This window comes from Amblyraja radiata, chromosome 33 (assembly GCF_010909765.2).
Source record: "Amblyraja radiata isolate CabotCenter1 chromosome 33, sAmbRad1.1.pri, whole genome shotgun sequence".
Taxonomy (NCBI): Eukaryota; Metazoa; Chordata; class Chondrichthyes; order Rajiformes; family Rajidae; genus Amblyraja; species Amblyraja radiata.
In genome coordinates this window covers 5,446,761-5,464,691 of record NC_045988.1, presented here as the reverse complement: position 1 = coordinate 5,464,691, position 17,931 = coordinate 5,446,761, and the positions used below count along the sequence as shown (strand labels likewise).

The following is a 17,931-nucleotide window of genomic DNA, read 5'->3' as shown; positions in this document are numbered from 1 at the left end:
TCCCCCAATCCAAAGATGTACAGGTGTGTAGGCTAAATGGCTTGGTAAATATTGTAAATTGTCCATAGTGTGTGTAATAAGATGATGTTGGTGTGCGGGGATCACTAGTCGGCACAGGCTCGGTGGGCCGAAGGGCCTGTATCACTAAACTGAGCTAAGCTAAAGTCTGAGATTTTGATTTTTGCTTGTTGTGAATATTGAGGGATATTGGGATACAGAACAAGCTGTGAAAGGGCTGAATGTTCTCCTGTTTATCCTGTATAGTATTTGATACCAGTTTTATATATATATATTGCAGGTGCCAGATAAAGCAGAATTTCGGACGCATGGTGCCCAAGCCCTGGTGAAATTGCTAACTAAACTTTCTTCTGCGGATTATGTTGCTTTCTTGGATTGGTTCCATAAATATTCACTAAACAGCAAGGTAAGAAACGATATGAGTGTGTGTTTATCTTCATTAGTGGAGAGGGGTGCATCTGATTTTCAGAACCAAACTGATTTTGTCTGAAGAAGGGTCACCTATTCCTTCTCTCCAGTGATGCTGCCTGTCCCGCTGATTTACTCCAGCTTTTGATTTTTATTCTATTAGTTTTACTAGGTTTCTATGAGTGCTGGCAATCTGCGCCACCCGTTTACTATTTCAGCTATGAAGATTAAATCTACACCAATATTTTTATTTTGCACAATAAACCTGTTGTATGTTATGTCGACAGACAATATTTTACCATCCTTTTCACTAAATTCAAACTACAAGTATTCCATGATGTGATCTTATTTTTACTTCATCATTTTATCATTATCTTTTATAGAGATCATAAGGTCATGATCACTGCACAGAAACGGCCTGGATGCCACCAAATTCCTGGCCCCATAGCATCATTTAAACTATTCTCTCACTAATCTCATTTCATTCTCGTATTCCCATCTGCTCCTCCCCATTTCTTTCACCTTTCTCTACAATATTTTAGGTTTATCATTGTCAATTGGCCTGAGATACAATGAAAAGCTTTGTTTTGGATGCTGTCCAAACAGGTTAGATAATACTGTTCAGAAGCCTGATAACAGAAGAGAAGAATCCGTTTTGGCATCTGGTGGCATGCACATACAAGCTTCTGTACCTTCTGCCTGACTAGAACAGGGAGAAAAAGAAATGTCCAGGGTGGGACAAGTCTTTAATTACATTGGCTGCTTTTCCAAGGTTTGCATGAAATGTAGATGGAGTTAAAGGAGGGAAGTCAGGTCTGTGTGATGAACTGCATTACATCCACCACTCGCTGAAATTTCTGTAATAGTCTTTCCGCCGACTGGAAAGCACAACAACGCACAAAATCAGGATCGAGTTGTGTGTTCCTGAATCTGAAGCAGCAGCTATAATTTTATAATTATGTTGCTCTAAACGTTTAGTCTCTCCTGCATAATAGATGACAAAGGTAACGTACTGTGCTTTGTTTCTCTTGCTTTTAGATTTCTTACAGAAATTTTGCTTTGGATGTAATAATGGCTTTGCTGAAATTACCTGATAGGGGAGAAGACCCCTCACTTCAACCAGAGCATCAGAAGTATCTCGATAACAAGTATTGGATCCAGGTGGTGATCTTGGATAGATGCTCCGATAAAGCCCCTACAGTCCGGAGCAGGGCACTCTCTTGTCTTGCCCAATGTTTAGACTTGAATATTGCATCGGCTTTTGAGTCTGTTCAGGAACTAATGCTGGGAAGTAAGTAGAGCTATAATCCTAACATGGGATTAACGTGTTCACACAAAGGGCGGTGGATGTATGGAACAAGCTGCCAGAGGAGGTAGCTGCCAGAGGAGGATGAAATTTCCCATTTTGTTTGGGGGAATGACTCCCAACATTTAAGAAGCAGTTAGACAGGCACATGGATAGGACAGGTTTGGAGGGATATGTGCCAAATGCTGGCAGGTGGGACTAGTGTAGCTGGGACATGTTGGCCGGTGTGGGTAAGTTGAGCCAAAGGGCCTGCTTCCACACTATATCACTCTATGACTCCATGGGTTTCAGAACATTCCTACTCTGCACAAACCTGTTTCTAATTTTACAGTACGCACAATATTGATATGTATAAACTCAGATTTCTACATTTTGATCAAATGACTGGTCGGTATTATAGATGGTGAAAATAGTTATCAGAAATTACAGCAGGGTCTTCATCAGCTGGGCTGAGGCATGGTGAATGGAGTTTAATACAGATAATTGTAAGGTGTTGCATTTTGGGATGTGAAGTGTTAAGGCTATTTGAGCCAATTTGATTTAAATCTTCCCCAATTATCGAAGTGAAGCTCCCTTCTGGAATATTGGGCCCAGACCGATCAAGTCCTAGAATGCCTCTCTTGAATTTGATCCCAATGCCCCAACAATTTAAAGGTTTCCTACACCATGAGTGTCCTGAAGTTCTCACATTGTGCAAACTCTAGGTTTCAGCCGTTCCTCCATATTTTAAGAAACTTGTGCTCCCTTTCAGAAATTCTTACTAATTGTGCACTTTTTAAGTTAACATGATTTTTATTTTCATGTGTCACCATTGCACTTCTTCTCCCAACTTCATGGATGTTCTGCACTTTTTACCTAATTCTAATTTGCACTCCTAAAGCTCCACTCAAATGAGGATGCACCTACTTTTTTTTATCAGGCAAAAGCACAACTTATGTATCCTGGGCTGTCGGTAATTATCAGATGATCCGTTTTGTCAATGACATAATGTTGAAATGTTTTGGTATGGCCACAAACACAATTAGTATTTGAGGAGAACTATGGACAATAGTCTGTCGTCTAACAGCAGACAATGGAGGACAACCAACTCACCTTTCCTATTGCAAGGGGGAAGAGATGAGGTGTCCAGAAACGTCATTGATAGTAGATCTTGTGGCTGTGTTTTGGATTTCCCACTGGTGTCGTGAAATTGCAATTTTCCCAACAAAGATTAAAATAGTAATTTGAACTGACTTCCACTTGCAAGCTAAAACACTTTGTGGGGAACTTGAGACCCATTTTGCAACTTATAATGCTCAAAACACTTCCACACAGAAAGAAATGAATCAATGTCTTTCTCATTTATTTTCCAAATTTGCCCAGAATGTTAAAAGTCTGCAATACTTGTTGAGAGACTGCAGACAAAGTAGTTGCATCTTGTTTGGTCTATGGACACTTGGATTGCTATGGTGTTGTATGCTTTAAAACAAAAAAAAAAGGTAAAGATATTGTTAATAGTCTTAAACTGCTAATACATTTGATAATTTTTTTAGCCACAAAAAGTCTACACAAGACCTTGGGTATACTGGAATCCACTGAAGTCACAGGAAATCTTTATTCATTAGCCACTGGTGAGCACAATAACACTGATGAAATTTATTCTGCAGTGCTTGTAAAACTGATGAGCAAAATGTTCTCTCTCATCAAAACCTTTTCTCCAGTTTAAATATTGCACAGAATTAATCATCATCTCATGAAGAACTATATCTGTAGACTAAACATAAACCTCTCATAAGCTAGTGTTTATCTTTTGTCTGGATTATTATAGATATAGCTAATGGATTGTAGGTTAGTTATTCAAGAAAATGAATAATTCAAATTGTGACTTGATGCTTAGAATTGTCTTGCATTGATGTACTGGCAAGAATAATTCATAGTGTTTATGTGATGTGAGTGATATATGTGATGTGAGTGATGAAGAGGGAGTTATAATGTTACAGGTTTAATTACCACTTCGTAAACGTTATTCCACTGAGTTTATGTATGCATATGTGGCTTTGGAGCATCTCCAAGCCTTTTTGAACTATGGGCATGATTTATACTGACCATAGCTAAATATAAGAATTGCCCACTTAACTGCTGTTTGCTGTTTTTGTTACTTAATCGGCATCACTCTAAAATTTAGAGTAGGATAACATTTCTACTACAATATTCAATTTGCCTTGTTTTAAATATTTGACATTTTTAGTCACATCTAACCAAAGCAGGGATGCATTAAAAACTATTGAAGTCACGGACCCAAGGGAATCGATGGTGAAGAATGGTGAGCACACAAAACTATATATGAAATATATTGTGCTGCAGGTCTTGGGCTAAAGTAGCTGATAATGATTTTAATGGGGGTTGCACTCAACATTTCCCATGTTCTAAGAGTGCCCACCATCGCCTCAAATACCCATCTTTTCAGTCACTTTACCCACTGTAAACTCTGACCTATCTCTGAGCAAATACTGATCACAAAGTCCTTCAGTAGAGGGAGCAGTGGTTTGTGTTAACAATTGGGGGACTGCCATTCTAATCTCCCCATGACAGGAGATTTAATTTCTTGCAAATCTTTTGATATGGGACTACTGTGCAAAACCATGCAACAAAGTGAGATGTGCAGCCATCACACTCATGGAGTTTGTGCGTAAAAGCTGTAAGAGATCACAGCCGTGCAAGAAACTGACATGTTTCACCCAATTTATGCCATTTTAGATTGTCTTTTCAAATGTTTTAAACTTTCTAGATTATTTGGATAAAGCCTCAGTTGGTGCTGATTAAACCAGTGCAACTTATGCTAAGTTTAAAGCATGAGCCTAATTTAATGTTTAATGTGCAAAATAAATAATTGGGAGTTAAAAACGGAGGTTGGGGAAAGTGCTTGAAGGAGCAGGTGGTGGTTTGGTGCAGAGGTGCTATATTCCTTCACTGGAATGCCATTTACATTGAACGTCTGTATGCTCCTGATAAACGGATTCACTCAGTGGATGCAATGTGGATTATGCTGCCTGCAGGGATGGTGGACACTGAATCACACTGGGTGTTTGAAAGGGAACTGAATAGCTTCTTGAGATAACCCTACAATTTATTCTATGGGGAAAGAGCAAAGAGATTATTTTACTTGGCTCACAATACCATAATAATGATGTGACTATTAACCAAGTGCTTTTGTGTATAAAGTACCCTATTTGTTCATTAAATTTAAGTCGGTCTTCAGTGAGAAAGAATTTTTAAAGTGTTCTTAATTCATCTTTAATGAAGCTACGCTGCTTTTCTCTCGGACAGTTTCAGAAATTATGTCAATGTTACGAGTGAGGGCTGGTGATGAAAGAACCATCGTACGGAAATCAGCTATTCAGGTAGTGTTAATGTACAGTCATAGAACTGATTATTTGTTCTTATCGAGACTCTTCCAGTCTAGGTAGCGAATGAAAAGCCAACTGAGACCAGTTATTGGTTGAATGTGGTAACAGAGAATAGGCCAGACTTTGCTCTTGGATTCCAGGATCTTCCTAACAACAGATGGTCGGCTCGCTGTCTTAGAGTTTCTTGCATTTTGTCTCCCATCTCGCAACAAAGGCATCATGTACACATTACCTATCCACTGGTACCATTCGCAGAACTAAGAGTTTCCATAAACCTGAACTAAAGGCTTCACCATCTTTTCAGGCACTTCCTTTAAAACCACCAGATCCAGCCAATGTCCAAGGAGGATGGTTGACATTTGGGGTGTGGTTAGCTCCCCTTGACATTTAGGGCTAATACCATTTGGTGTCCTCTTAGACATCATCACCTTATGGATCACTATAAGACTGCAGCTATCATAGCTGGTTATCAGAAGCTGGTTATCCGGGGGGGCGGGCGGGGGGGGCTCATTTCACAAATGGTGGAATGGAGAATTGAACCCTTTCCTGCCTTTGATTCATGTGTTCTTTTAATGCAAATACTTTCAATGTTGTATTTTTGTATCTAATACATGGGTATGCATTTATCTAAAATTAACATAAAATGGCTACATTTACATTTTCTTGCATTCAGACATTTGCGCGCAGTAAACTGTATGTTTAATGTTCAATCTACTCTTAATGTTTCGACATATCGGTAAATGATTCATGTTATAATCTTGCAGGTGCTTGTAAGCATTTTGAGACAGAATGTAGTCCTCTGCACCCAAGAAGATCTGACTGTATTACAAGATCGTTGTCGAGATCCTGCTCCATCTGTTCGCAAGCAAACATTGCAATTAATCACCGATCTTCTGTTGGTATGTTTTTCTTATATAAAATGGTTTGAATATTGTGAGCTGTGGGTTCTGGTTAGTATACATGGGCAACTAATAAAGGATTGTGTTGAGAGAGAAACTACAAAATGTTAGTTTAGGCAGTTTTTTACACATAACTGTGTCACTTCTTTCAAACTGATTAAATACCATTAATTATCAGACTAACAAGGCATTTCCACAATTGGGAAGATTGGATATGTGATGCTATATTCACTGAGTTTGTGGTTGGTACCATTGGATTTCTATTTCAGAAGTAGTTCTGGGCAGCACGGTGCTGTCTGAGTGGAGTTTGCATGTTCTCCCTATGACTGCGTGGATTTCCTCTGGGTTTAGTTTAGAGATTGAGCGCGGAAACGGGTCCTTCGGCCCACCGAGTCCGCACCGACCAGCGATCCCCGCACATAACACTACCTTACACACACTTGGGACAATTTTACACTTACACCATGCCAGTTAACCTACAAATCTGTACGTCTGGAGTGTGGGAGGAAACCAAAGATCTCGGGGGAAAAAACCCACGTGGGTCACAGGGAGAACGTACAAACTCCATATAGACAAGCACCCGTAGTCAGGATAGAACCCGGGTCTCTGGCGCTGTAAGGCAGCAACTCTACCACTGTGCCACAGTGCTGGGTGTTCCCACATACCAAAGTTGTGCGGGTTTGTAGGTCAATTGGCCTCTGTACAATTTCCCCAAATGTGGAGGGAGTGGATGAGAAATTAGAATAACATGGAAACAGTGTACACAGGTGATAAATGGTTGGGGTGGGCCAAAGGGCCTGTTTACATGCTGTATTGTATTCATTGTATTGTATTCAAATTTATTGTCATTGTCTCAGTTAGAGACAACAAAATGAATTTCCCTTACAGGCAGTACCATAAAAATAAATAAATAATAATAAATAATGAAGCATATTAAAAATAAAATAGATTTTAAAAAAAAGCACAAACACTGAAAGTCCACGACACAACATAACACAGAGGCACCAAGGTGAGGAAGGCACCATAGTCCAGCCAGCCTCCCCTCCGATCTTCCCAGATGTTCACTCGTGGTCGAGGCCTTCCTAGCACCCGCAGTCGCCGCACCGGGCGGCCCGATGTTCAGGCCCTCACGCCGGGCTGGTGGAACGCCGACGCCGAACCCCGACGGTGAACATCCTCCTCCTCAGCGGCCCGGACCTCCTGATCAGCCGCCTCCCGCAGTTCCCGAGTCCGGAGCTCCCGAGCCGGGCAGAGTCACAGGACCCCGCGCTGTCCATCAGCGCCGCCCGCGTTGGGAGCCCGCAAACCGCAGTTCCATGATGTCGGTGCAGCAGGTCCAGCACTCCGGGCTCCAGACGGCGACCCCCGGTAAGGCATCGCCAGCCCCGCGATGTTACAGCACTGTCCCGCCGCTGCTGGAGCTCTGGTCGATCCCGGCAGGAAAGGCCGCGCCAATCCAGTAGGTAGGCCGCTGGGGGGGGGGGGGGGGGGGGGGGGGTGGCGAGGACGCGACTCGAATAATAGTCGCGTCTTCACCAGGAAGCGGCTGAAGGACGGTATCCCCCGCACCGTACCCTCTTCCCCCACATAAAAACACAAAAAAACACACTTTAACATAACTAAAAAAACAAAAAGATACTGTATCTCAAAAATAAACGCGAGTGGGACTTTGTAGGCCAAGATTGCCTTTAATTACATCTGGTTCGGAATTTATTGTTCATAGTTATAAAATTTAGGGTTGAAACTCAATGGTCAATTTGTATGTTCTAGGCTCAACCCAATAATGAATTGCTACAGAAGGCTTGGATGAATGGAGTCATCCCAGTTGTAATTGATCCTGAGAATACGGTCCAGGAAAAAGCACTGGAGTGTCTGAATCAAGTGGTAATGCAGCAAATCAAGAATTACAGGCAATTTAGTGACGAAGACAAACGTCAAAGACTGGCCTGGGATGTCTTAGCACTTCTTGTATTTGAGTATCAGGAGCTTTGGTAAATACGTTTTGTGGTATTTTATATGTTCAATTTGCAAAGGATATTTCATTTGCCTTTTATTTTTTATTTTCTTATATAGCAAAGGAAAAATCATTGGATGCCACAGCATGGAAGGAAGCTTTGGAGAAAGGAAGTGCAGATGCTGGTTTATAGCAGAGATAGGCCCAAAGTGCCGGAGTAACTCAACAGGTTCAGACTGAAGAAGGGTCTCCACCCGAAGTGTCACCCATCTATTTTTCTCCAGAGATGCTGCTGACCTGCTGAGTTACTCCAGCACTTTGTGTCTATCTATGGAAGGAAGCTTTGTGACTGATAATACATTTTCTGGCATTTGAAAATGCTGTTCAAAGAGCTATTCATTGATTCCCAAAACCTTGCAACATTTTCCTTTTTGAAAGCTGCTATTGTTTGGTTTGATATGAATGAATAGCGGGAATTTAATGAAAGATTGGCAAGCTCCCGACAGATTAAGCAATTTTAGAAGTTGATTGTAACATGGAATGTAGCTCCTTTTCTCTTCATAATTTGAATGTTGCAGAGTAACGGTAATTTTATTTTTTATTTCATAGGATAGAAAATTAGACTGTTTAGACGATTAGAGGAAAATGTAGCGTCTGTTATTCTGTTGTTTCAGAGCTGAGATCCTATTGTTGAAAATGACAGTGCTATTTTAAGAATTTTTTAATGTGCATTCGAGCATCTCCAAGCAATTGGAGACTGTAACATAAGAATCAGGTCGGGAATGTTCAAGAATCTGCATCTATCATGGTACTAAAAAAGTTCTGTTGAAATCAGTGAAGCTGAAAAGGTGCATTGTATGTTAGATATTTCTAATGCAAAATGCCCTGTGCCTGATTCACTGCCTCTGTCCTATTTTACCTTCTAGTAGATCTACTTTGTGGTTTTCAAAAGATTTATCTGACATTGCAATAATACTGGATCTTCACACACTTTCTCCATTCCACCCCACAAAATTTATTTCCCCTTTTATCTACTGTAATTTTGAAAGATTGGGTGATAGGGGCCTGCAAACGTTTCTATGCTTGACTAGTTGGATGGATAGATATGCTGCTGTCAGGAGTGTTTATTTATCATGAGTATCAAAACGGCACAATAAAATTCTTACCTGCAGCAGTGCTCAATAGATAACTAAAAATAATTCAATAAATAAAATTCACGGGGCTTCTGTGTGCTCCAGCCCATTGATACCAAGTTCTCAAATAATCCGAAAGCACTTTCTCTACTCTTGAGTAATTGAGTCATTAAGTAAATCAATGGCATTGTCCCTAATTGCAACCAGTTTATTCCATTGGATAAGCCATATCATTTGTCTAAGATGTTACATAGAAATATAGAAAATAGGTGCAGGAGGAGGCCATTCGGCCCTTCGAGCCAACACCGCCATTCATTGTGATAATGGCTGATCGTCCCCAATCAATAACCCGTGCCTGCCTTCTCCCCATATCCCTTGATCCCACTAGCCCCTAGAGCTCTATCTAACTCTCTCTTAAATCCATCCAGTGACTTGGCCTCCACTGCCCTCTGTGGCAGGGAATTCCACAAATTCACAACTCTCTGGGTGAAAAAGTTTTTTCTCACCTCAGTCTTAAATGGCTTCCCCTTTATTCTAAGTGTGGGCCCTGGTTCTGGACTCGCCCCACATTGGGAACATTTTTCCTGCATCTAGCTTGTCCTGTCCTTTTGTAATTTTGAGCATTGCTCAATGAACAGGTGCTCTATTCTGACCTCTGTCACGAGGAGAGATTACGAGGCATCAGAGAAAAAGATTAACATTTTATACAAAATAATGTAGAGTTTTATCTCATTTTTGGAGTTTTTCAGGATTTTCCCCATTGGTCATCTTATTTAACATCTATTATTTCTCTGTTTTAAAACACCAAACAAAATGTTGTTTTTCTCCTTCCACAGTCGTTACCTGGCCAAAGCTTTCCTTCTGTGGTCCCAACAAGATAAGTTCAGTTCAACTTTTATAAAAGACCTTATCACTCACACTGACACTGATCATGCAGCTGCTGCCTGGATGTTGCTTTCAAAAATTGCAGGATCCTTCCCAAAGTTGAACTATACCAAGATTATAGGCTCTTGGGATGACCTTTACAGGTTTGTAAAGTTTTGTATAGAATTAATTGTAAAGTATAACATTCTAATATTTTTCAGAAACCTTCCTGTTATTCAAATGTTTCCGACTGTTTTAGGGCGAGAACATATATCTAGATATTTTGAGTCCTTTATGCCACCATGTGATCAGAAACAGGGTGGCATAGTAGAGTAGCTGCCTCAGGCACCAGAGACCCGGGTTCAATCCTGTCCTCGTGGGCTGTCTGTGTGGAATTTGCACGTTCTCCTTGTGACTGCATGGGTTTCCATTTTCCTCCCATATCCCAACGACATGCGGGTTTGTCCACCCTAGGTTAGGTTAATTGGCCTCTGTAAAGTTGTTCCGGGTGAGTAGGAAGTGGATGAGAAGGTGGGATCATTTTGTTTTATTAGTGAATTGCTATCTTAAATGAATTTTTAAATTGTCTTTTTAATTTTAATTAAGTCTCATCGTATCAGGGCAGAAAAAGTTTGCATTCGTTGACCTGCTATTCTTTTCCATTATTTGTAGGTCTAAAAATATAGATAACAGAACAACCCACATCTTGAGTGTCATGGGCAACATTGCTCATCACTTGTTGGAGGAAACCAGAGCTAAGTTGATAGGTGAGTGAAAACAGTGATACAGATTTCTTTGGCAACTCGCTAAACATAATGAATTATAGGTAGTATTGCATCTTTGGCAGACTTCAATCACTGGATATCAACAATGACATGGAAACAGATAATTTGATCCAACTTATCCATACCCACAAAGGTTCTTTTCTGAACTAGTGCTGAAGGATTGGTCGGGGACCTAGGGTAGACAAAGCAATCTTTATTAGGGTAGACTCAAAATGCTGGAGTAACTCAGCGGGTCAGACAGCATCTCTGGAGAAAAGGAATTGATGTCGTTTCGGGTCGAGGCACTTCTTCAAACCTGAAACGTCACTTTTCTCCAGACCGTCTGACCTGCTGAGTTACTCCAACATTTTGTGTCTTAGGTTTAAAGCAGCATCTATCTGCAGTTCCTTCCTACACAATCCTTATTCGGAAGTCGATTGCAAAGGAATATTATCTCCTATCACTGTGATGTTCATTACAAGCACTGGCAGTTATGGGAGTAACTTCCACTCCATTCTGGTTCCTCATAGATCCAGCGGAGAGAAACCCTAAATCAACTGGTCTTAAATTGCTTAGTAATAGTGGGCTAAAGTGTCGCATTCCATTCCAAGATTCGAAACCAAATTTGCGTTGTATTGTTCTTGCACCATGGTTATCATTGTTGGTAGTTTCTGTTAAGATCACCCTATTATTCATAATTTGTCAAATGTGCTCTTTTATTACAGACGAAGTCAAGAATTTGATAAGTGCGTTTTGCTCTACTCCAGAAATAGTCAGCCAGGCAGTTGAGACCTTGTACAAGCTCTGTCACGCTCATTGTAAGACTCCAGAAGAGACGCAGGTGAGTTAGGATCAACTGAAGTTGATACTGTGTTAAGCATAGAAAACTGGAACATAGAAGCAGGAGCCAATCTTGTCCCACCGTTCATTTTAATTCTAGCTGCCCTGACCGATGAAGGCAAGTGTGCGAAATGCGTTCTTTACAACCCTGTCCTCCTGTATCTTCACTTCCAGGGAGCTATTTATTTGTGCCCATTGGTCTCTCTATTCTACAACATTCTCCAGGGCAACCATTTGCAGACTAAGTCTTGTCTTGGGTATACTTATCAGGGAGCAAGGTGAACACCTCATACATATCTGATTTTAAATGTCGTCTGTCATTCCTTGGCTCACTTCCCTTGTTTATGTAGATCCCGTTTATATTTCTTGGACAACCTTCTTTACTGACCACTCAGCCAACAACTTTGGTGTCATCTGCAACTGTGCAAACCATAGCAACAACATTCTTGTTCCAGTTATTAATAAAGATGACCAGCAACAGTGGACCCAGCACTGGTTCCTGTGGTGCACCACTTGGTCACTGGCCTCCAGTCTGAATAACATCCATTAGCACCCTCTGTCTCCTTCCAACCAGCCAATTTTGCATCCAGTTGGCTAGCTCAGGATCCCCTACTCTGGGCAAAAGACTCTGCATTTACCTGTTCTATTCCTCGTGATTTTATACACTATAAGATCACCCCTTCATCCGCCTGCGATCTGAGGAATAAAGGAATAAAGTCCCAGTCTGCTCAACCTCTCCCTGTAGCTCAAGCCCTCGAGTCCTGGCAACATCCTCGTAAATCTTCTCTGCCCCCTTTGAGCATGTGGAGGTGATTTTATTGTTTAAACTAAATGGTGTTGTAGCAGTGAGTGTTGCACTCTTTCCACATTAGGTCCTGCTGGATCAGGTGTGCGGTGAGCTGATCTTGATTTGCGAATCGTACATCTCTAATATTGTTTTTAGCGATGGAGGAACTCAGCATGCGGATGAGAGTATGTTGGTAAGATTTTAGAACTAATTAATTCTAGATTTCTTAAGTGTACTCTGCGTTTTAGAACCTTTATTAAGAAACGGATCCTTAGCCAACGAGTCCACAACGACCAGTAATCCTCGCACATTATCACTACCCTACACACACTAGGGACAATTTTACATTTATACCAAGACAATTAACCTACAAACTTGTACGTCTTTGGAGTGTGGAGAAAGCCGAAGATCTCTAGAAAACCACGCAGGTCACGGGGAGAACGTACAAACTCCATACAGACAAGTGCCTGTAGTCGGGATGGAATCCGTGTCTCTGGCGCTGTAAGTCAGCAGCTCTACCGCAGCGCCACTTCCTTTAATGCTATAAAAATAAATGTACAACCAGACCAACATCAAAGTTGTGCAATAATTAACCTGTCACTCAGGAAGGGCTGGAGCAGGAATATGAGATTATTTCACTGTGGTAGCTACCGTTTGTGGATAATGTAACTTGCCACAAAGTATGTCAACATTCCTTAAGTGCTGTTTGTGTGTAAGGCTCTTTTCACTTAGAGTGAGTCTTCACTCCCCCTATCTTCACTAGTCACTCCTTTGTACTCTTTGTCCTGTCCCCCGTCCCTTTGAACCCTGGCTACTCATTGTCCCCGTCCTTCCCCCCAGCACCTTCCCTCACCGCTCTCAATTTGTTGTCGAACCTCTCCCTTGCGCCAGCCGCTCTTTGTTTTTCCCTGCCATCTGCTTGCGCACACACTGTGTCAGGCACCGACCCCCTCTGAACTGGTGAACCCTGTTGCATTAGGCTAACTATATTTATTTCATTACTATAGCCAGTGGGTACAGGGTGGTTCTCAGAAAACATGTTGTGTAATTCGCTTTACTGTCCTCTCGAGTTTAGTTTATTTTCAAGATAGAGCGCGGAAACAGGCCCTTCAGCCCAACAAGCCCACGCCGACCAGCGACCCCCAGACATTAACACTTTCCTGCACACGCCAGGGACAATTTACATTTATAGCAAGCCAATTAACCACAAGCATGTAGGTCTTTGGAGTATGGGAGGAAATCAAAGATCTCAGAGAAAACCCACAAAGTCAGAGGGAGAACGTACAAACTCTATACAGACAAGCGCCCGTAGTCGGGGTGGAACCAGGATCTCTGGCGCTGTAAGGCAGCTACTTTACCACTAAGCCAAGTGCCACTTTGGATTCTGTGGGAGACCTACATTGAAGGTAATGGGATTTGCTGTGTTCAAATGCAACATTTTGTATTTCCTTAGGTGAAGCACCTTTTCACTCTTGGTGAGGCAGCACAGCTGTGCCCCAGGAAAGTTGATAAGCGGATCTTCCTGCTGGTCCAGTCATTCCTTGCTGGCCCTCTCGGTCTGAGTCTTGGTGAGAACTAATTAGTGCTAGAAATTTGGTAATGCTGAATAATTGGTATAAACCACACGCTGATGATAAATTAATTTAATGTCTTTCAGCTATTGCAAGGTTTAATGAATCATTCATTAGAATGTATGAATGTAAACAAGTTACCAAGGGGAAGTGTGTAGGAAGGAGATGCAGTTGCTGGTTTATACTGAAGACAGACACCAAGTGCTGGAGTAATTCAGCGGGTTCAGGCAGCATCTCTGGGGGAAAAGGAATAGGTGACGTTTTGGGTCGGATTCCTTTTTCAGACTTGAGTAAAGAAAGCTTCCAACCCGAAACGTCACCTATTCCTTTTCTCCAGAGATGCTGCCTGATCCGCTGAGTTGCTCCAGCATTTTATGCCTATATTTTTAACAAGAGGAAGGGTGTGTAATCAAAGCTAAAACAACTGCTGTTGCTGGGGATAAAATATGAAAATAAATTTCAGAAATGCTCATTGGGTTGCTTCTGTGATGAGAGAAACCATTAATATCTCAAGTCAATAATCTTTCTCCAAAGAGCTTCTTAATGGAGACTGTGTTGGGATGGCAACTATGTATGGATAAGTGCATTGCCCGACTAAATATGTGTACGGTATTTTACTTTGTGAACTCAAATTTTGGCTGGACATAGAGAGTAACTGGCAGGACCCTTGGGAGTGGAGAAAGACCTTGGGGTGCAAATCCATAGTTGCCTGAAAGTAATAATGTAGATGGATAGGGAACAATTTGTTGGTATGTTTGCCTTCATAGGCCAAGCCACTGAGCACAAGAGTTAGGACATCATGTTGCAGCTGTATACAACATTGATTAAACCCCCTTAGAGTTTTGTCTACGGTTCTGGTCAAAATATTGCAGGAGGAATGTGGATGTAATAGACAGCAGCTTTAAAAGTGAGTTAATTACCCAGCTGAGGTAAAATGCATCCCAGTGTTCTGGTCTTTTCTTTTAAAAAGCAAGAGGGTTGCAGGCCATCATGTCCAGGGAATGTTCGTAAGTCCTAAGAACAGAATTAGGCCATTCGGCCGATCAAATCTACTCCGCCGTTCAATCGTATCTTTCTCACTCAACCCCATTCTCCTCCCTTCTCCCCATAACCCCCGACACCCACACCCATGAATGTATTAGTGAAATATATGGTTTTAAAAGTAATTGATTCATGTTAAAAACATAAAACTAAACCTCTGTTTAACTTGAGAATATTAGTTGTTGGATAAGTCAATTGGTTCTCTTTGCTTTCATTTTAATTTGCAAGTAAGTAAGAGTTATTTAATAAACAGGGAGTAAACAACATATTTTAACAATGCTAGTTGTCTGGTCTTTTAATTAAAAAAATGTAATTACAGTCGAACCCTTTTCGTTCCTGGAGTTGAAAATATTTTTACATTAATGTAAGAAAAATTATTATCTGAAAGAGTCTTTCTATTTGATGTGTTATGTTATTTAAATATTTGTTCTTTGAGCTCAAGTATTTCACTTGTCGGTTATTGTTTCAGATAGCAGTGATCTCCCGGCTTCACAGCCCCTTACCGAGTTTTCAGGATCTGCTGCCGTATCTTCGGTTGTCCGAGCACATGCCTTTTTTACTCTCGGTAAGTCCATTGCTGCTCATGTGTCTCCACCATTTTGTGTACTTGTTCCCTGCATGGGCATTTCTCACAAGAGAACTGGATAGTCATCAGGAGTGGCAATGTTTAGTTTATTATCATTCTCTCTGATCTGAGATGTGAAAGGCAAAATATAATCTTATTAACAATCCAGACAAGGCCAGATAGTGAAAGGTCAAACAAAATCACACCACATCGTGGTTCTTCACATTACCAGTTTTCTTGCATTAAATGTGTAAGAAGGAACTGCAGATGCTGGTTTACACCGAAGATAGACACAAAAAGCTGGAGTAACTTAGCGGGATAGGCAGCATCTCTGGAGAGAAGGAATGGGTGACGTTTCGGGTCGAGACTCTTCTTCATATCTTGCATTAAATGCTGGAAATCCAAGCAAGAGTTAAGAGTTCAAGAGAGTTTATTGTCATGTGTCCCTGATAGGACAATGACATTCTTGCTTTGCTTTAGCACACCAGAACACAGTAGGCACAAATACTGAACAGATCAGTGTGTCCATATACCATTGTATAAATATATACACACATGAGTAATTAAACTGATAAAATGCAAATAAACAGATTATTGGCTATTAATGTTCAGAATTTTGTCCGAGCCGAGTTTAATAGCCTGATGGCTGTGTGGAAGAAGCTATTCCTGAACCTGAAGGTAGTGGGGAGATGAGTGTATGGCCCGGATGGTGTGGGTCCTTGATGATACTGCCAGCCTTTTTGAGGCAGCGACTGTGATAGATCCCCTCCATGGACGGGAGGTTAAAGAACGTTAATCAAGTTCCAAATCTTTTATGTACACTGAAGAAGTGTCCTTAACCATGTTATACAGAGATGCTGCCTGACCTGCTGAGTTACTCCCGCACATTAACTCCTTGCTCACATTAAATTTAAGTCTGAGCAATACATCATTTTGTGCTGATGCCCCGCTTTATTTCATTTTCTAATCTCCAGGAAAGTTGTGCCTGCAGCATGAAGATCTAGCTAAGAAATGCATTGCTGCTCTTGCACGCGAGTTGGAGGTGTGCAAAGATGTTGCAGTTCGCAATAATGTCATCATCATCATATGCGACCTCTGCATGCGATACACTACCATGGTGGTTCGGTACATTCCTAATGTCGCTGTGTGTTTAAAAGACAGTGACCCCTTTATCCGTAAACAGACCATGGTTATGCTGACAAACCTACTCAAGGTAAACGAGGGGCAAGCTTCCTTAATGTTTGAGATCAAATAAATGGCTATGTATTGTATTTTAGCATCTCTGTTCCAGATACATAATCTTGAGTTGGTTCAAGACTTACGCTCAGTAATATCTCTCTTAAGTAGTTACTCTTCACACACTCATAGGTTTTAAGACCAAAATTGGCCTATCAAATCTACTCCACAATTCAATCATAGCTGATCTATCTTTCCCTCTCAACCCCATTTTCCTGCCTGCTCCCCATAACCCCTGACATCCGTTCTAACCTGTACTCTTATTATTAATCTGAAATGCAATTTTTTTTCTAGATGCATTACTTTGATGAACAGAATTTACTTAGTTTGTACTTGTGAAAACGGATTCCTATGAGTATACAATCTAAGAGAAATGCACTGCTAAATATATTGACTATTTTTGATACTGCTATTTTTTTTTTTTATCATCCTTTTCAAATATTTTATTTTGTTAACTTCTAACTTAATAGCGATGCTATACACATGTGCCATTTATCGTGTAGTTGGGTGTTATGGCCTTGAAAATAAGGTCCTTTAGAGGGATCAAGTTTTACGAATGTTTTCTGTGACAAAGTACTCTTTTGCTTGTAAAGATATCCGTGTTTTTTTGTTGTTGTTTAGTTTAGAAATACACCGCGGAAACAGGCCCTTCCCACCAAGTCCATGCCGACCAGCGATCCCCGCACACTTGCACTGTCCTACACACACTAGGGCCCATTTACAATTATATAAAGCCAATTAACCGACAAACCTGTACGTCTTTGGAGTGTGGGAGGAAACCGGAGATCATGGAAAAAGCCCACGCAGGTCACGGGGAGATCGTACAAACTTCATACAGACAACACCCGTAGTCAGGATTGAACCTGGGTCTGGTGCTGTAGGGCAGCAACTCTGCTGGTGCGCCAGTGTTGTTGATCTACTATTTTCCATCTTTGTTTCCTATGGCTCTGGCTTTTTGTCAAACTATTTGTTTATTTATGGGATTAAGGCCAACTGGTGTGACAGTCTCCAGGCTGATGGATGCTGCAGCCAGCCACATCCCTCTCAAGATCTACAGCTAATGGGAGCTAAGCACCTTGTTCACTAAAATTCTGCTCATTGAGCAGAACCATAGAAAAATTTGTCTCATGGGAAATAAACTAAATTTTCACTCATTTAT

General features: G+C 41.2%; 1 protein-coding gene across 2 annotated transcripts in view; it reads left to right on the top strand.

Annotated features, from left to right (window-relative positions):
* The window catches only part of ncapd3 (non-SMC condensin II complex subunit D3), a 54,244-nt gene that overhangs the window by 13,123 nt on the left and 23,190 nt on the right, over window positions 1-17,931 (top strand). For both annotated transcript variants that reach the window (XM_033049865.1, XM_033049866.1), the window contains 14 exons: window positions 299-424; window positions 1,465-1,717; window positions 3,265-3,342; window positions 3,960-4,034; window positions 5,039-5,112; window positions 5,883-6,017; window positions 7,788-8,008; window positions 9,941-10,132; window positions 10,641-10,735; window positions 11,458-11,573; window positions 12,445-12,552; window positions 13,813-13,927; window positions 15,441-15,536; window positions 16,511-16,749. In XM_033049865.1, coding sequence (XP_032905756.1) covers window positions 299-424; window positions 1,465-1,717; window positions 3,265-3,342; window positions 3,960-4,034; window positions 5,039-5,112; window positions 5,883-6,017; window positions 7,788-8,008; window positions 9,941-10,132; window positions 10,641-10,735; window positions 11,458-11,573; window positions 12,445-12,552; window positions 13,813-13,927; window positions 15,441-15,536; window positions 16,511-16,749 — 1,923 coding nt within the window. The remainder of the gene's footprint in view (window positions 1-298; window positions 425-1,464; window positions 1,718-3,264; window positions 3,343-3,959; window positions 4,035-5,038; window positions 5,113-5,882; window positions 6,018-7,787; window positions 8,009-9,940; window positions 10,133-10,640; window positions 10,736-11,457; window positions 11,574-12,444; window positions 12,553-13,812; window positions 13,928-15,440; window positions 15,537-16,510; window positions 16,750-17,931) is intronic.